We start from the raw sequence: 18,135 nt of genomic DNA on the forward strand, positions 1-18,135 counted from the left end.
TAACTAACACTTGGTTTAAGAATCATGAAAGAAGGTTGTATACATGGAAGAACCCTGGAGATACTAAAAGGTATCAGATAGATTATATAATGGTAAGATAGAGATTTAGGAACCAGGTTTTAAATTGTAAGACATTTCCAGGGGCAGATGTGGACTCTGACCACAATCTATTGGTTATGACCTGTAGATTAAAACTGAAGAAACTGCAAAAACGTGGGAATTTAAGGAGATGGGACCTGGATAAACTGAAAGAACCAGAGATTGTACAGAGATTCAGGGAGAGCATAAGGGAGCAATTGACAGGAATGGGGGAAATAAATACAGTAGAAGAAGAATGGGTAGCTTTGAGGGATGAAGTAGTGAAGGCAGCAGAGGATCAAGTAGGTAAAAAGACGAGGGCTAGTAGAAATCCTTGGGTAACAGAAGAAATATTGAATTTAATTGATGAAAGGAGAAAATATAAAAATGCAGTAAATGAAGTAGGCAAAAAGGAATACAAACGTCTCAAAAATGAGATCGACAGGAAGTGCAAAATGGCTAAGCAGGAATGGCTAGAGGACAAATGTAAGGATGTAGAGGCCTATCTCACTAGGTTTAAGATAGATACCGCCTACAGGAAAATTAAAGAGACCTTTGGAGATAAGAGAACGACTTGTATGAATATCAAGAGCTCAGATGGAAACCCAGTTCTAAGCAAAGAAGGGAAATCAGATAGGTGGAAGGAGTATATAGAGGGTCTATACAAGGGCGATGTACTTGAGGACAATATTATGGAAATGGAAGAGGATGTAGATGAAGATGAAATGGGAGATATGATACTGCGTGAAGAGTTTGACAGAGCACTGAAAGACCTGAGTCGAAACAAGGCCCCTGGAGTAGACAATATTCCATTGGAACTACCGACGGCCGTGGGAGAGCCAGTCCTGACAAAACTCTACCATCTGGTGAGCAAGATGTAGGAAACAGGCGAAATACCCTCAGACTTCAAGAAGAATATAATAATTCCAATCCCAAAGAAAGCAGGTGTTGACAGATGTGAAAATTACCGAACTATCAGCTTAATAAGTCACAGCTGCAAAATACTAACACGAATTCTTTACAGACGAATGGAAAAACTAGTAGAAGCCAACCTCGGGGAAGATCAGTTTGGATTCCGTAGAAACACTGGAACACGTGAGGCAATCCTGACCTTACGACTTATCTTAGAAGAAAGATTAAGGAAAAGCAAACCTACGTTTCTAGCATTTGTAGACTTAGAGAAAGCTTTTGACAATGTTGACTGGAATACTCTCTTTCAAATTCTAAAGGTGGCAGGGGTAAAATACAGGGAGCGAAAGGCTATTTACAATTTGTACAGAAACCAGATGGCAGTTATAAGAGTCGAGGGACATGAAAGGGAAGCATTGGTTGGGAAGGGAGTAAGACAGGGTTGTAGCCTCTCCCCGATGTTGTTCAATCTGTATATTGAGCAAGCAGTAAAGGAAACAAAAGAAAAATTCGGAGTAGGGATTAAAATTCATGGAGAAGAAATAAAAACTTTGAGGTTCGCCGATGACATTGTAATTCTGTCAGAGACAGCAAAGGACTTGCAAGAGCAGTTGAATGGAATGGACAGTGTCTTGAAAGGAGGATATAAATGAACATCAACAAAAGCAAAACAAGGATAATGCAATGTAGTCTCATTAAGTCGGGTGATGCTGAGGGAATTAGATTAGGAAATGAGGCACTTAAAGTAGTAAAGGAGTTTTGCTATTTGGGGAGCAAAATAACTGATGATGGTCGAAGTAGAGAGGATATAAAATGTAGGCTGGCAATGGCAAGGAAAGCGTTTCTGAAGAAGAGAAATTTGTTAACATCCAGTATTGATTTAAGTGTCAGGAAGTATTCGTATGGAGTGTAGCCATGTATGGAAGTGAAACATGGACGATAAATAGTTTGGACAAGAAGAGAATAGAAGCTTTCGAAATGTGGTGCTACAGAAGAATGCTGAAGATTAGATGGGTAGATCCCATAACTAATGAGGAAGTATTGAATAGGATTGGGGAGAAGAGAAGTTTGTGGCACAACTTGACCAGATGAAGGGATCGGTTGGTAGGACATGTTCTGAGGCATCAAGGGATCACCAATTTAGTACTGGAGGGCAACGTGGAGGGTAAAAATCGTAGAGGGAGACCAAGAGATGAATACACTAAGCAGATTCAGAAGGATGTAAGTTGCAGTAGGTACTGGGAGATGAAAAAGCTTGCACAGGATAGAGTAGCATGGAGAGCTGCATCAAACCAGTCTCAGGACTGAAGACCACAACAACAACAACAACTCCTTTACAGCCAGACATATCAGCATATAAAAACTTCATTAACCTGGTTGGGGGGGGGAGGGAGGGGGGAGGCGAGCTGAAAACGACAGTAGGAAGTTCAGTGCTATAGGATGGATGATGAAACACCTGGTAGTATTAAGCCTGCAGAAATAATTTTTTAGGCTAGCTCTTACGTGGACAGTTATTTTCAGTAATTACAATGAACACCTCTACAAACTGCCCTAAGCCCGTAGTCTCACCGTCAAAGATCAAGTCAACATCTAGGAAAAATGTTCTAATCTGTTTTTCTGATAGGTCAGCTACAAATTTGAATGCAGAGATGTCTGTATCTATGTATTAAACCGGGGACCTAAAAACGACGGAGAGTCCTCGTCCCGCCGTAGATCTCAGTGGTTCACAACCCCACATCAGGTCACAGCTGTCTGCCCTCCCCACCGCCGCCCCACATCGAACCCAGGCTAATTGCGCGGTTCGGCCCCCAGTAGACCACTTCCGCCGCCCGCCCCCTAGAAAGTCTCATACCAGAAGAGTGTAAACCCAAATGTTTGCGTGGTACAGTAAATATGGAGTACGCGTACGTAAAATCGGTATTTGCGCAACAATCGCCGACACAGTGTAGCCGAAGTGCAATAAGGGAACCACCTCGCATTCGCAGAGGTAGATGGGATACCGCCTTAAGAACCACCCACAGGTTCAAATGGTTCAAATGGCTCTGAGCACTATGGGACTCAACTGCTGAGGTCATTAGTCCCCTAGAACTTAGAACTAGTTAAACTTACCTAACCTAAGGACATCACAAACAACCATGCCCGAGGCAGGATTCGAACCTGCGACCGTAGCGGTCTTGCGGTTCTAGACTGCAGCGCCTTTAACCGCACGGCCACTTCGGCCGGCCCATCCACAGGCTGTCCCGCACTCCGGACCTCGACACTAATCCGCTGGGTGGATTCGTGCCGGGTACCGGCACGCTTTCACGCTCGGGAAATGCAGAGATACTACCAGTTCACTTGAGCTGAGCTCCACTGCAATAGCGTGATCACTCTGTATTACATTCTGACGCATTCGCATCTCGGGACAGTCACAAATCAGAGAGGATCGTTTATTTGATATTCTTAGTTTGAAAAGGGCGTTTATGCCCTTGCTCACGCTGTGCGACTAATGAAGGTTGTATCAAAAATAATATCGAAAACTGACACAGCTCAGAAGACATGACAATAAAAGCAAAGACTTCCCGGAAACGTGCGCTAGTAAATGAGCCGTTTGTGAGATATTTGCGAATGTGTGGATACGAGCCGCCACCGAATTCACATTTGAAACGTAGACTTCTCTATTTCTCCATCTAACTGAGCTGAAATATCACGCATGACGTATGAGTGTGAAATGTGGCACGAGACATTTTCCTATCGCTATAAGATAGCATCAAACACGGAAGCCAGTTAAACATTGATATGCCGAGCAGGACATGAATCTTGGCCAGCATGATCACCTGATCACAACCTCCTCTCGATTTTTCAGTCTGTGGTCAGCCCAACACTGAAGTGTACTCAGTATCTTTGGTAAGGTTGAAGAACTCCCGAAGCGAACAGCACAGTTTTATAAAAATGTACGAGATGATCCGGAAGTATTTGAAACAAATCGTAGCTCCTCGCGGAGACGTGAACATTATTGCAAACCCTGTTGGAGAACAGCATGTAAACTTTTCCATGAAGTGGTAAGTACAGTAAGTTGTACCGTTTGCCACGATGAAATAGTACTGTATTTCGTTTTTGTGGAGGTCATGGGTAAAATCTGAATTTATGTAGTTTTGATTTACATGAAATATTGACGTGTCAAATACACTGGCGGCAACTAGGACAAAATTTGATAGGAACATCAGCCGTGCCATGTAGCCAAACATAACCAATTATATCAAAAACGGCTCGTTACCAAACTAATGGAAGGTTTTGCTTTTATCATCGTATACATTCACTCACGTCAGTTCTTCTTCGTACTCTCAATAAAGCAAGGGAGCATTATGTCCGTTGTAACTCCTTGATCCATGCAATTTCTCTAGCGTGTATCAACGTTTGTTGTCTGTTTTGGGCGCACTATGGCAGCTGTCTCGGAATACCTTCAACGTCACTTATTTGTATACGTTCTTTTCATTTTTTTCTGTATTGATTAACTGTTAAGTTGTAAATGGCTACATTCTTTCTGACAGTCTCATTTTCTAATATATCACTTTCTGTTACTCCCCCTACAGTTCTATAAAATTTAGGCTGTTTGGAGTCTACCATGTGTTCTAGAGTCCATTGTCCTGCGTTTACCTTTATATATTCGATATGAAACTGCAGTAATTTCATAAAATTTTAAACATTGTATCCCTTCGTACATTTTGCCTCAGCGCTCGTTTGATGGTGCCATGCATCATATCGAATCAGTCAGTCATTTATTATTCCAACATCGCTGAGATACAATGTGTCATAGCTCAAGGTCTTTCTAGATGTTCAGCAGTTTTCATTTCTAATATTAATTTGCATCATTATAGGCTATAAGTCTTGGAATGCCTTGGACTTGCTTTCATTCATCGATATGCTTAAATTATGTCTCTTTGCTACTTTACAGAGTTCATATATCGCTCTCTCCTAAGTGATCCTCATTGTTCGCAACTAGAATCTGGTCGTCAGCACACATAAGAGTTTCGATAAAGTTTCTCATTTTGCAGCTGACTTCTATACTACATTTTATAATGAGGTGTTCCCATTCCCTCAAAACGTCGTCTAAATAAAACTGAAAAATTTTGGTGAAATATAACATCATTGTCTGAACCGTCGATTAATGTTCCCTGATTTTAGTTTTTCTCTGTTCCTGTTCGTATATTTCGAATAACTTCGAATAGATGTAACTAAATAACTGTACACAGAGCTCCTTTTCTGTTGAACAGCATTTTTTAATTCTCTATTCCAAATAATAAGTTCCATTTTTGCTTTGAATTTATTCCTTTCCTCAGCATTTCGAAAGCCACCCCTTCAATAAACTGAGTTAGCTTCTCCAGTTCTATGTATGTTCCTGTAGGTTGCTTTACTAAATGCACTGATTCTCCAAGGAAACTGGTATAGGCATGCGTATTCAAATACAGAGATATGCAAACAGGCAGAATACGGCGCTACGGTTTGCAACCCCTTTATAAGACACTATGTGTTCGGCGAAATTGTTAGATTGTTACTGCTTCTACAATGGCAGGTTATCAAGATTTAAATGAGTTAGAACGTGGTGAATGGGACACAGAATCTCCGAGGTAGCGTTGAAGTGGGGATTTTCCCATTCGACCATTTCATGAGTGTACCGTGAATATCTGGAATCCGGTAAGACGCCAAATCTCCGACATCGCTTGGGCCGGAAAAAGATCCTGCAAGAACGGGAAGAACGACGACTAAAGAGAATCGTTCAACGTGACGGAAGTGCAACCCTTTCGCCAATTGCTGCAGATTTCAGTGCAGTGCGATCGACAAATGTCAGCGGGCGAACCATTCAACGAAACGTCATTGATATAAATTGTCACAGCCGAAGGCCCACTCTTGTAACCTTGATGGCTTCACGACACAAAGCTTTACGCCTCGCCTGGACCCGTCAACAACAACAATGGACTGTTGACGACTCGAAACATGTTGCCTGGTCGAACGAGTCTCGTTCCAAATTGTATCGAGCGGATGGACGTGTGCAGATATGGAGACAACCTCATGAATCAATGGACCCTGCATCTCAGCAGGGGACTGTTGAAGCTGGTGGAGGATCTGTAATGGCATGGAGCGTGTGCCGTTGGAATAATATGGGATCCTCATACGTCTAGATACGACTCTGACAATACGACTCTGACAGGTGACACGTACGTAAACGTCCTTTCTGATCACCTGCATCCATTCATGTCCATTATGCATTCTGACGGACTTCTATAATTACAGGAGGACAGTACGACACCTCAAACGTCCAGAATTGCTACAGAGTGGCTCCAGGAACACTCTTCTGAGTATAAACAATTCCGCTGGCCACCAAACTCCCCAGACATGAACGTTACTGTGCATATCTTGGATGCCTTGCAACGTGCTGTTCAGAAGAGATTTTCACCTCTCGTACTCTTACGGATTTATGGACCGCCCTGGAGGATTCATTGTGTCAATTCCCTCCAGTACTACTTCAAACATTAGTCGAGTCCATGCCACGTTGTGTTTGGTCACTTCCGCGCGGTCGCGGGTGCCCTACACGATATTAGGCAGGTGTACTAGTTTCTTTGGTTCTTCAGTGTATATGAAGTGCTGCAATATTCAACATTTAAAAGTCCTTTACTGGTTTTTCCGGCACTTCTGCGTGCTTGTGGGGGCCTACACAATGTTAGGCAGGTGTAACCGTTACTTAGGGTCTTTAGTGTATAATCTTATATGTGAGTGATACAAAGTTCTGATGGTTCTTAGTTTCCCATACTGTTTCTTTTGTAGTTTTCTTTTATGTGTGTTGTTCTTACCCATTTTCTTTTAAGACTTACTCTCCCTCTTACTAACAGGTTATCAGAGTTAATTTCCATTCCACTCATCACTACCATGTGTTGAAATCATTTTCCCATAGTTTAATTTGTCACTAATTAATCTCTTATTGATCTGCATACCCGGGACACTTAGGTATATTTGTCAATCTGTCTGTCTAAAAAATGTATTCTATATTTGCAATGAACCGAAATTCGTGATTTCCTGTAACTTTCTCCATTCTGATCAATTTGTGCTTCATCATTATGGCAATTACGTCCCCAGTGGGATTTTGCCCTATACTAACACTGACGTCTTCTCCCATGACAATATCATCATTCTTATTTATGGAACTAAGGACGCTATATTATTACATGTAACATTTATCAGACTCTCTCTCACTTCCTTCTTTAGAGGCATATAACTGTCACATATCATCCAGCCATTTAGAATCGGCTTTCATGTACCGAATCGTAAGACCTCGTCCTACTCCTTTAATTCTCATTTACCAGATTAGCTGCTTCTGCTGCGACTCTTGTTTCACTAAGAACACCACAGTACACTAATGAGTAATCCGCCAGATAACAGGTTCCCCTCGGCTCATTCTTGGCCTCCGACACTGTAACCAAGTCTAATTCTTTGCTTCTTGTAGTAATTCACGTCCTTTATTGGGAAGACCACGTACGTCCCCTATTTCATTACATCCATGTTCAGATGTACTTTAACATTGCGTATTTCAGTACCATTTTATCTTTCCGGTTTCCGAAGCTAATCTGAAGTTCACCAGTGCCATCAATTTTTCGCTAGCTGCGTTACGAGCGCTGCGCAAGGGTAACGCAGTGGTGGGACAGCCACTTTACTGCTTCAGGCCCAGCAGGATGTTTTCTTTTTTTTTTTTTTCTCCAGAGGTTACTCCCTTGGGGAAGCTGTCTTCACAACATCTCTAGATCCCTCCATGTCCAGAGCTGTGAGACAAACTTCGTCTGACTCCCCTGTCAGATTTCGTTATTAATTATTATGATATTAACACGAGACGCTGTTGAGTCATAAATTTTTATTATCGCTGAGTTCTAATGACCAAACGGTATCGGAGACCCAGCGTCATAGCTGACGCAGAAATAAAAACAAGAGAGGACAGTGTTATTATATTAGCCGTAGCAACAGTGACACTGAGAGTACTCGCTAAGTGGTGACTGACAAGCAGAATTACAGCATCTCTTACACAACAGCGTGCACCTTTTGTTATGCGCTATCTACGGTATTTTAGCACTTTGGGTAATACGTTTTCTGAATGACACCAAAACAAAGATAATCCCGTTTCACCGTTTTCTCATGACACCCTTTAGTTGGTACAGCACTGCCAACAAAAATGTCATGTGACTAGGGCCTCCCGTCGGGTAGACCGTTCGACGGGTGCATGTCTCTCGATATGACACCACTTCGGCACCTTACAGCGCTGCTGAGAGATAGTGAAGAAGCTAGTAAGGCAGTGAGGTAGTAAGGCAGCCATACTCACTGGTCGTCCTGCGAGGTTCCGGACGCGGCAGTGCAGCACGGCGGTGGCTCCCAGCGGCACGCTCACGTCGGTCACCAGGCTGGTGTCGAACACAGGGTCGGCCGGCCGCGGGGTGGCGCTCGTGCGGGCCGACGGCCGCCTGCCGGACTCTGTCACAACACGCGACACACGTGTCACTCGTCGCCAGTGCCGTGTTACTCTGTCTCTAGCACTACCACTGTTTACTAATACATGTAATATATAATATACGAGAAGCCATCAACGAGTTTTAACAGTTGACTAATAATCCTAAAAATACTGAACAGTATGATTACTCCATCGTGTACTAACTCTAGCGATTGATCGGCCAGAGGATGGGGAACAAAAAATGACGTCCGCAAATGCAGGATTTCCGTACTATAAACCATATATTCAATCATACATTGTTACAGGAACTGCGGTCTAATACATGCTGTACCATGCTGCCAGAGTTAGTTCGCATGCCCCTAGCGCCCCCTTCAGCCATAGTAATTGCTAACGTGGCGTCCGATTCTCTTCTCTTGCTGACTCACCTTGTAGCAGATGTGATACAGCGTTGTACACAATGGTTTCGTATTCAAATCGAGAGCTTGCCGACATGGTGTTTACTTGTGGAAAGACAAATGGCGACGGGCGGCGGGCAGAATGATTGTATCAGGAGACATTTCCCCGCCGACAACAACCACAGTAGCGTGAGGTAAAGTTGTGCATGTTGCGGGTAGTGACTCGGCGAAAGGTGTGGAAGAACTAACAGACAATTTAGAGAGGTCTGAAGTAAATAATGTGGGTGCAGGAAGCTTGTGTAGTGAAGTTCGTACGAATTGGTATCTGAAGGAGTAGTGTAGTTTTAGTGTGGCTGATTGGCGTTGTTACGGTAGAACGTTACGGTCGTTACTGCCCCATATGTGGAAACGAGAGACGTTTAGAATTGCTAGAGGTTTAGAAAAAGGAAGGAACGATTTTAGGGCGAAGGAAATATTTAATGAGTTATTTTGGGATGAATATGAGATTGAGGGATGGATGGAACAGAATGTGTGTACCCTAGAATTTGAAGACAAGGGACGAGACGTACACAATGATTTGTTAAGGGAGAAATATTTAGAACGAAAGGAAATGGTAGATGTACAGCCAAATATTGAAATTAAAGTAGGCAATGAAATGGTAGATGCACTTCTAGATTCAGATATGTCAGTGCCGTCGAAGAGTTTTAGGAGCATGATCAAAAATAGGAAACTAGCTATCTTCCCAGTCACTATCGTTCAGATTAAAATTTCAGCCAAAATGACAACAAATACTTTTAGAATTTAAATGTGGAGAAAAAAATTAAAGATATATAGTTTTGTAGTGAGTGGTCTAGTGAAGGAGGTAATTTAGGGAACTGACTTCCTGTGCAAATACAATACTTTGCTTAATTGTGTAGGGAAAAGCCTAGAATTAAAATTGCAGAATGAAAAAGGGCAAGTAAAATTTAAAAGACTTTGAACAGGGGAAAATCGGTTTGCTCATGCCATAGATACTGAGGGTTGGAGTGAGGAAGTGATCGGGATGCCGTCAGAATTCGATTAAAACAAATATTGGATTGCGGTATAGTCGAACAATGTAGGAACGATTACTGCAATCCTATCGTTATTGTTAAAAAAACGTGATAACTCGGACACAATTGTACTCGATGTGAGAAAAATAAACAAAGTAATTGTAGGTGAATATGGAGGAACTGTTGCAGAATTTTAATTGTTTCGGTTGGGAGGAGAGCCAACACCGTGTTACTAGAGAAGGCCGAAGGGCACGCGTTTTAGCTCACGCAGGCTGTCGTGAGGTCTGGAACAGGACAAGGAAATTAGTATTTAGAAAATAGGACGTATCTGGTGGAATACTTAACTTTAATCCATTGATGGTGAACGTCGGTCTGGACGGTACATGATTCACAATATCAATAGTAACTGATAATGGCGCCTTGCTAGGTAGTAGCTAATGACGTAGCTGAAGGCTATGCTAAACTATCGTCTCGGCAAATGAGAGCGTATTTTGTCAGTGAACCATCGCTAGCAAAGTCAGTTTTACAACTGGGGCGAGTGCTAGGATGTCTCTCTAGACCTGCCGTGTGGCGGCGCTCGGTCTGCAATCACTGATAGTGGCAACACTCGGGTCCGACGTATACTAACGTACCGCGGCCGATTTAAAGGCTACCACCTAACAAGTGTGGTGTCTGGCGGTGACACCACATTAATAATATTGATTTAATGTCCAGTGTTGATCTGACTTCGAGATTTTGGCAGATACCATTGGCAGAGGAAAGTAGACCGTACACTTCTTTCCTTTTTGAAGGGCAAAGCTACCGATTTAGATTGTTAGCATTCAGACTTAAAATTTTTCTGGCAGTTTTTGTAAGAGCGTTGAGTCATGTCCTGGGGGAGAGTCTAATGAACAATCGTGAAGGAGTTGGGCTGTATACAGAGAAGGGAAGAAGTGAAAGTATTCTAATATGAATTAGCGGTAGCAATTTTAGAGGGATAATTTTATATGTTTTACTTGGGGGATTCATTGGTAATTGGTTAGTTTATTGTGACACTGTACGTGTGCAAGAGGGGGACGTTAAGGCAATGAGGGTGCATGGAGGTCAGTGACTTCGTGGATTTAAGTAAAATATGTATTGATTTATGCTTTGTATAAGAGTGTGGAAAACAATTTAGTGGTCAATTTGAAGGGTATTAAAATTGTAATTGTATGTGTACACATTTTTTGGTGTGTGGAAGTAGGAATAATTTATTGAAGTCAATTAAATAAAACTTTTGGGAATTTGAGCTTACTGTGATTGAGTCGTTGGCCTTGTGACTTTGTTCCTAAAGTACCATTTTCCGCTGGAGGAAATCCTTAGCGAGATGCTGGTGGGGCTTGGGAAATGGTTTTGTCGACGGGTTTCTACTTTTGGTTTTCGTTGTAGACAGATTTGTCGCGATAAACGGTGGAGCTCGAAATTCGGAGGTAGACACGATTTCTGCGAGGCACTTAGTCAAAAGACTGATGTGAGTTGGTCAATACATCGTGCAAAAATCCGTGTGGGCGTGTGTAGTGTGACGGAAAAATTAGTGCAAGAAGGTACCTTAGCACTGAGTGAGTGACACAAGAAGTGTTTACAAAAACGCACATAACGGAAAGTGCATTTAAAAAAAATTAATTCTTGTACAAAAGATTTTTTATGCATAACTGAAATGCTGGCATTTACTTAATATGCCCTGTAGTTCATAATTTGTGTTAGTTTAAGTTCATATCGAAATTCCTGCTGCTTCCACATCACTACAAAAATTTTGTAAACACTATTTTCCCAGCGTTTTGATCATTTTATTCTGTTCTTTGTAATTTGTTTTATATGTACTTGTATGAACGGTAGGGCGCTATTTCTGAACATTCTGGCAAACCAGTGGTGTGTGAGGCAACGGGCGAGTTGTGGCGCCCTGAAAAGTATGCTTAAGTTCGGAGTTGGCGTGGCCCCACGGGCCGCTCTGCAAGCTGGGGCTCGTCAGCAACAGGGTGGTGCCGAACAGTAGCCGGAGCAAGTGGGGTAGCCCAAGCGCGTGGCCCACGGCGACGGCGTGGCTGGGAATTCCTTGTTGACGCTGTGCTTTGTGTTGATGAAGGAGATTTGTATGCCAGGAGTGCCAAAGATGGCGGACTTTGTGAAACCACGATGGCAGACATTTCACTGTATAAGTAGAAATTCATAATAGCCAGAGGAATCATTATAACTTAAAAAGAAACATGTACATCACCATTATTTGCATGACGATTCTGATGGTGTAATCAGATTTTTAATATCTTTAATAGTTTAAAGCTTATTATCTGGCTGTAAATTATACAAGTAACACCCAACGAATTTCCAAAATCTAAACGGTTCATCCGCTTTTGTCGACCGACATGTCTTTAGAAAGCTATGTGTAAATATAAATTGCTGTGAATTACAGGCATGTAACTTGAATGTTGCATGAGTTATTGGAGGTCAAAGTGGCCGATTACTATTGATCACGTCAGACCGTAAGTACACCACAGTTACACGAAAAAAAAAAAAAAAAAACGGTAGCACCATGCTTATAATTATATATATTCGTCTTCGTCTCTGTTTGTATCCAATGTATACTATTCATATACTGGCCTATTTTTGTTTCTATTCCTTTCATATGTGTTTCTTTAAATGTTATTTATTTCATAATGTATGTTTCTATAGCCCAGCTGTAGGAATATTTATTTAATTTCCAGTTATTTAAATGTGAATCCAGTATTCTGCATGTGTTTCAATATGTTTGTGAGTGTACGTTGGCTTGGAGACATAGCGGGATTACTCTAGCCAATCACAGCGCTCGTTACTACTGTAGGCGACTACCGAAGTCAATGGATATATTGGGTGGAAGTGGGTGTTGAGGATTGGGTGTACACAAGAGACGGGAAGTGCTGGACGGGAAGGCATGATTGACAGTCGCAGGAAAGACTTGGAGTGTGTTGAGCAGCTTGAGTGTGGTCGTGAGAGATAGAAATAGTCTGTAGAGTCGACTGTAGCACTTGTGAGATCTCCGTGGCTTCTGCAATGAAGACGTAGTATGCGTTTAGAAGTGAATATCTCTCGAACTATGTTGTTGCTCATAACTAATAACGTGAAGTAATAATCTATTGAAACTTCCTGGCAGATTAAAACTGGGTGCCCGACCGAGACTCGAACTCGGGACCTTTGCCAGAGGTCCCGAGTTCGAGTCTCGGTCGGGCACACAGTTTTAATCTGCCAGGAAGTTTCATATCAGCGTACACTCCGCTGCAGAGTGAAAATCTCGTTCTGGTAATAATCTATTGTTTCCCAGTTACTCAAGTGAAAATTTTATTTAATTGCTGGGCCATCGACACCAATAAGTGTTTTGCAGAAATAAACAGCATTCTTAAAATGACTTCTACCATACTCATCATTTAAAGTCGGTAAAATAGGACCTGCAGATTTTATTTAATTGCAATCTTTCATTTATAAATTTCTATGCTACATCCAAAATTTGCAACTGCCGAGTGATAGGAACCATCGAACACTCGATTCATGTGTGTTTCATATTGTAAACTGCAGACTCGACAGTATTTGGCATGTAATGCGGTAACTACGTATCCCACCTCCTAGACAACGAAACCATCCAAAACTTTTAATATTTCTGCTCTGTGTCTGAGGGTACATATTTGGGGGGGCACATTTGTTTTGAAATCCCACAATTCAGTGTTTGCCACAGTGCTTCAGAATTTGTCAGAGACATGGTTGATTCCGGAAGCAGGAAATCATGAAGATCGTACCCGAAATGTTCGATCACCAAACTAGGAGAGAAATGTGATTAACACTGTGGAGGCGACCGCCGTGTCAGCACCAAACAGTCAAACAGTTGTCGCGTCAGTACAGGGTAAGCTAGACGACCCTGTGGAACATTCCCCATGACAATTGTTATATCCTTATCACTTATAGCGCGAGGAGGGATTACTAGCGACAGACTTTCCACACCAGGAGCAATTTTGTCACTGGTCTCTCCACCAGGCAACTACGATTCCGGGATTTGTCTCATCCATCCTATTCACAGATCAGGCCACATATACGTGGAGTGGTTTCTCCAACTTTCATAACAGTCACCTGGGGGATAGTATGCAGAACCCCATGTATGGTGACAGCGAATTATCAGCATCGATGCAGCAGGAATTTGTGGACCGGGATAATTTCCGGCCGTATTTTGGGGCTAGTCTTTCTTGTGCATCGTCTAACCGACAGGAACTATCGGCGTTTCTTGCGAGTGACCTTGCCTACCCTGCTCGAAAAAGTGCCATTGATGATTCGAAGGGTTATGTGGCTGCTACATGATGATATTCTAGCCCACTTTGCCGTTAAAGTCCGGACGACTATCAATCGTGGCTTCCCTAGTCGAGGGATCGGACGAGGGGGTCCAGTTGCATGGTTTGCTAATTCACCGAATCTCAGCCCGTGCCATGTCAAAAATATCGTGTACGCAGAGCCCATTCCACATGTGGAGACAATGGAGCAGCATATTCATGCTGCCTTTGGCACTTTTCGGATTGTTTTTGGTAGATGTGATCGTGGGAGACAGAAAATGCTATGGTATATGCGTTGAGGAACGTAGAAACCATTTTCAGCACATACTGTAACTGTGGCTGCATGCTACAGCGCCTGTTAAACCTCAGTCTCTGGAACAATGTATGTATAAATGATCTCTTGGAAACAATGCATGTCTGGACATAAGTTCATTAGACAATTTTTGTGTCGTATCCTCTCATCCCTCAATCCCTAGAGTTTGTACAAGGTGGAAAAAATCACATTGTACAATCCCAGTTGTCAGTAACAACGCGGAAACACATAAATTAATGTAAAGTGTTTTTAAAATTGGATATAATGTAACTGATGTGAATTTCTCGACACGTATGAGGAAGATTCCACAAACCGAATGACATAGCGACTTTTCGAGTAAATATGCGTAGATCTGTAGTTAAGCTGGCTAGTCGAGTAAAAGCATACTGCATGTGAAGAATGACTTCATTTATCACAAATGCGTGTATTTTCTTCATCAGGAATCTAAAATAGGAACATAACAAACAAACTCATATACAAAAAATACATTGCCATAATTTTTTTGGATACTAATAACTTAAACTGAAAATAAAGGGCTATGGGAAGGGAAAGATGGAGCGGGGGGGTGGGGGGGGGGGGGGTGAAGCGGCAGGTGGCTGCTGGAAGTGAGAGGTCGAGAAAAGTAAGGAGTAGTGGAAGAGAGGACACGAAAGAATAGACCATGTTAAAATAACAATGTGAAATATATCCGCCCAGTACTTGGATCATATGAACTACATGTGACTTTTTCTAATGTTCCCTTCTATTATGTTATTAAATCAGCTCATTAAATGTGTTACTTCCATGTGCACTGATGTAACGCATTTCATTTTGTCACTCCATATGATTTGTTATCGTGTCATATATGACACTGCGCTACCATGTACAATCTGCAGCCACCTAATGACAGATTTGTCTTACTATCACAGTTTTATGGGAATTCGCTTACTAGTCTGTCATCTCAACTGGGGCAGGTAGGAGTAAAGTGTGTTCGCGCGTTTGTCTGATGTTGTTCAGTTATTACTATCTAAAAAGTTTTTAAATATATTTTGTATGCAGTTTCGTTTGCTATAAGTCAATTTAAATTTTTGAAAGTGGAAATAATGCCGAAACGCGTCATGCAGAGTTTATGATCAATAAAGTGATTTCCCTCTCGTATATGACTTTTTATGCTACCTAGTCTGCTTAGCTACAGATCTATTAATTATTGTCCAACGTTTTGTTTTTGTTAAAGACGAGCTGCATAAACGCTCACTCGGGCAGTGAGAGTTGCCTTAATGGCCGTTAGGGTACTTGCGCTGATGCGCAGTCGTAAATAAAACGGTTACGGTGGTGCAGAAGGTTTCTGCATTCTTGAGTCTGCAAGTAGTGCGGCGCCTGTTACAGTGCAACGGGCATTTCGTCTCCGATTCGCTATTGAACCGCCAAGTAGGAAAAGCGCAAGCCGTTGGTTTAAGCAGTTTCAACAAACAGAATCTCTCTGGAAAGGGAAAAGCCCGCCAGACGAATAAAAGACAGTCTTGTTCGTAGCCCTCAAGTTAGCGAAGATTTACAACAATTCATTTACCAACGAGACGGAGCACCACCCAATTGTCACCATCACGTCGAAGGATTTTTAAATAAAACCTTTTCTCGGCAGCGGATAGGTCGCATTGGACGTCTACAACTCTGGCCAACGAGATCTCTTGGTCGCACGACCTTCCACTTTTTCTGTATTAAGGAGAGTATTTACATCCATTGACTACTAAATACTCTGGCCGACCTGCAGGATCGTGTCATTGCATCGGTGAAATCCGTATCGCAAAATATGCTTCTTCGCGTGTTGGACGAGTATGGCTACTGCTTTCATGCTTGACGTGCAGCATTTGTGTCTCCCCACATTTTCTAACTTGTATTAAAAAACTTTGAACAGTATTCCTTTCTTTATGAAATAAACATTCAAAGTGCTGTAAGGTTAGTAAAAAATATTTACTAGTTTTCTGTGATTTTTTTTTTTTTGTTTCTTGATATGACTGGTGAAAGGATTGTCCCATAATCTGTGAGCCGTGTACACTGGCTTCGCGGCCTGACAGAGTAGTGCCTCTCTGATCATCGAAGGATGTCCGTGGTTTAGTCTTCCGATTAGAGATGCTGGTGTGAGGCTCTTTGACTGTAACACAATTTAAGTGCGCGCGTCGTGTCAATTGTTCTCAAGAGTTCAAGATCGGTTCCGCGGTGGTGCGAGGATACTCCGCGAGGTGGTGTGGCACGCGGCTGCGAGTATATGTTATGAAACAGCTCGTTCGTTTAAGTGATTTAGTATTTGTAATTTGCCCACGTTGTACTGTTCAAGTTTCTTTCGCTCGTTAAGAAACGTCTTAACTTCAGTTGGCTACAATTTAGTACGGTGTGGATGTATAAAGAACATGTATGTGCTGTTGTTGTTGTTGTATTACCGCACTTTAGCTATTTTGTCCTTAAAAGGGAGTTCCTTTTACTCAGGTACTACATACAGATTTGCTGAATGGATGATCGCTGAACTGTTTCCAATTCTAATACAATTAAGTGGGCTGACACTGTTGCTTCTCATAAACTCAGGAGATGTTTGTGAACTAGGTGTTGACTTACTGAGTGCGTGTGGAATACGAGTAACTGGCTTAATCTGTTTGCTCTGCTGTTGATCAGGAATTGTTTGACAAAGTCAGGTGCTCTGGCTTGCATTGATCAAACAGTTACTTCTTACTTGAAGTGTCTGAAAGGCATTCAAATTGTTGGTTTGTTAAGTTGGTGTGAGAGGGAGCAATCATCTATTGGCTTAATCAGAAGAGGATCAATTAAAAGATAATTATTGAATGGGTTTGTGGCATTTAAAGCCAAGGGATAATTCTAACACTTGTAATTGATTTTCACTGCAAATTTTCCTTGCATGTTTACGTATGTTCTTTGCCGTTATTAAAGACGTTAATTAAGCCCTGTGACTTCTTGTCTATGCAGGCTGCTAACAGGTTAGGTATCATAAGGTATTCTAACTAGCAGGGAGAATACGAGGACTACCGTAAAGAGAAAGCCCTGCAAGTGCAACGAAAGACCCACAACTTTTAAAAATACCGTTGTTTGTCCCTGGCTTGTCAGTGGATTTGCGAAGATTGTATCTGTTGTTTAAGTGATTGTCTTACTGTTGTTTATCACTTGTTTGTCAATGGATTTACGAGGATTGTGTCTGTTGTTTAACTGATTGTCTTGATGGATTTCTCGAGTCATCTGCTTCTAAAATTATGAGCTGTAATTATTTGTTTTAAGGATGGAAGGTCATACTTTTATAATCTTTTTGCAATTCTTTGTCCATATAGTTTACTGTCAATATTATTTTACTATTAGCAATCAGAGTTGCAAAGTTAATAATCTTATTTAATGCTGGTTATCAGAGTTTGTTTAAAATTTTCTGAACTGACCATTTGTGTTCAAGTGTTAAAAGTTTAGAAGAGACTAACAGTAAATCTGTTTTGAAGATATGTTTATAAAGTGGTGTGGGAGCTTGCAACTTGCATCTCGCACCTACCATTTTAATCTGATGACCATAGAATTCATACCGCTTCGACGTACCAGTGGCGTATTGTGAACTGAAGCTTAAGCTTTATCAATTAAAAAGTTGTTGGCAACAGGAAACCTAACGATCATAAGG

At 41.8% G+C, this 18,135-nt stretch overlaps 1 protein-coding gene across 1 annotated transcript in view; it reads right to left on the minus strand.

Moving 5' to 3' along the window:
* The window catches only part of LOC124803369 (hemicentin-2-like), a 255,061-nt gene that overhangs the window by 136,896 nt on the left and 100,030 nt on the right, over positions 1-18,135 (minus strand). The window contains exon 3 of the mRNA XM_047264555.1: positions 8,330-8,478. Coding sequence (XP_047120511.1) covers positions 8,330-8,478 — 149 coding nt within the window. The remainder of the gene's footprint in view (positions 1-8,329; positions 8,479-18,135) is intronic.

This window comes from Schistocerca piceifrons, chromosome 6 (assembly GCF_021461385.2).
Source record: "Schistocerca piceifrons isolate TAMUIC-IGC-003096 chromosome 6, iqSchPice1.1, whole genome shotgun sequence".
Lineage (NCBI taxonomy): Eukaryota > Metazoa > Arthropoda > Insecta > Orthoptera > Acrididae > Schistocerca > Schistocerca piceifrons.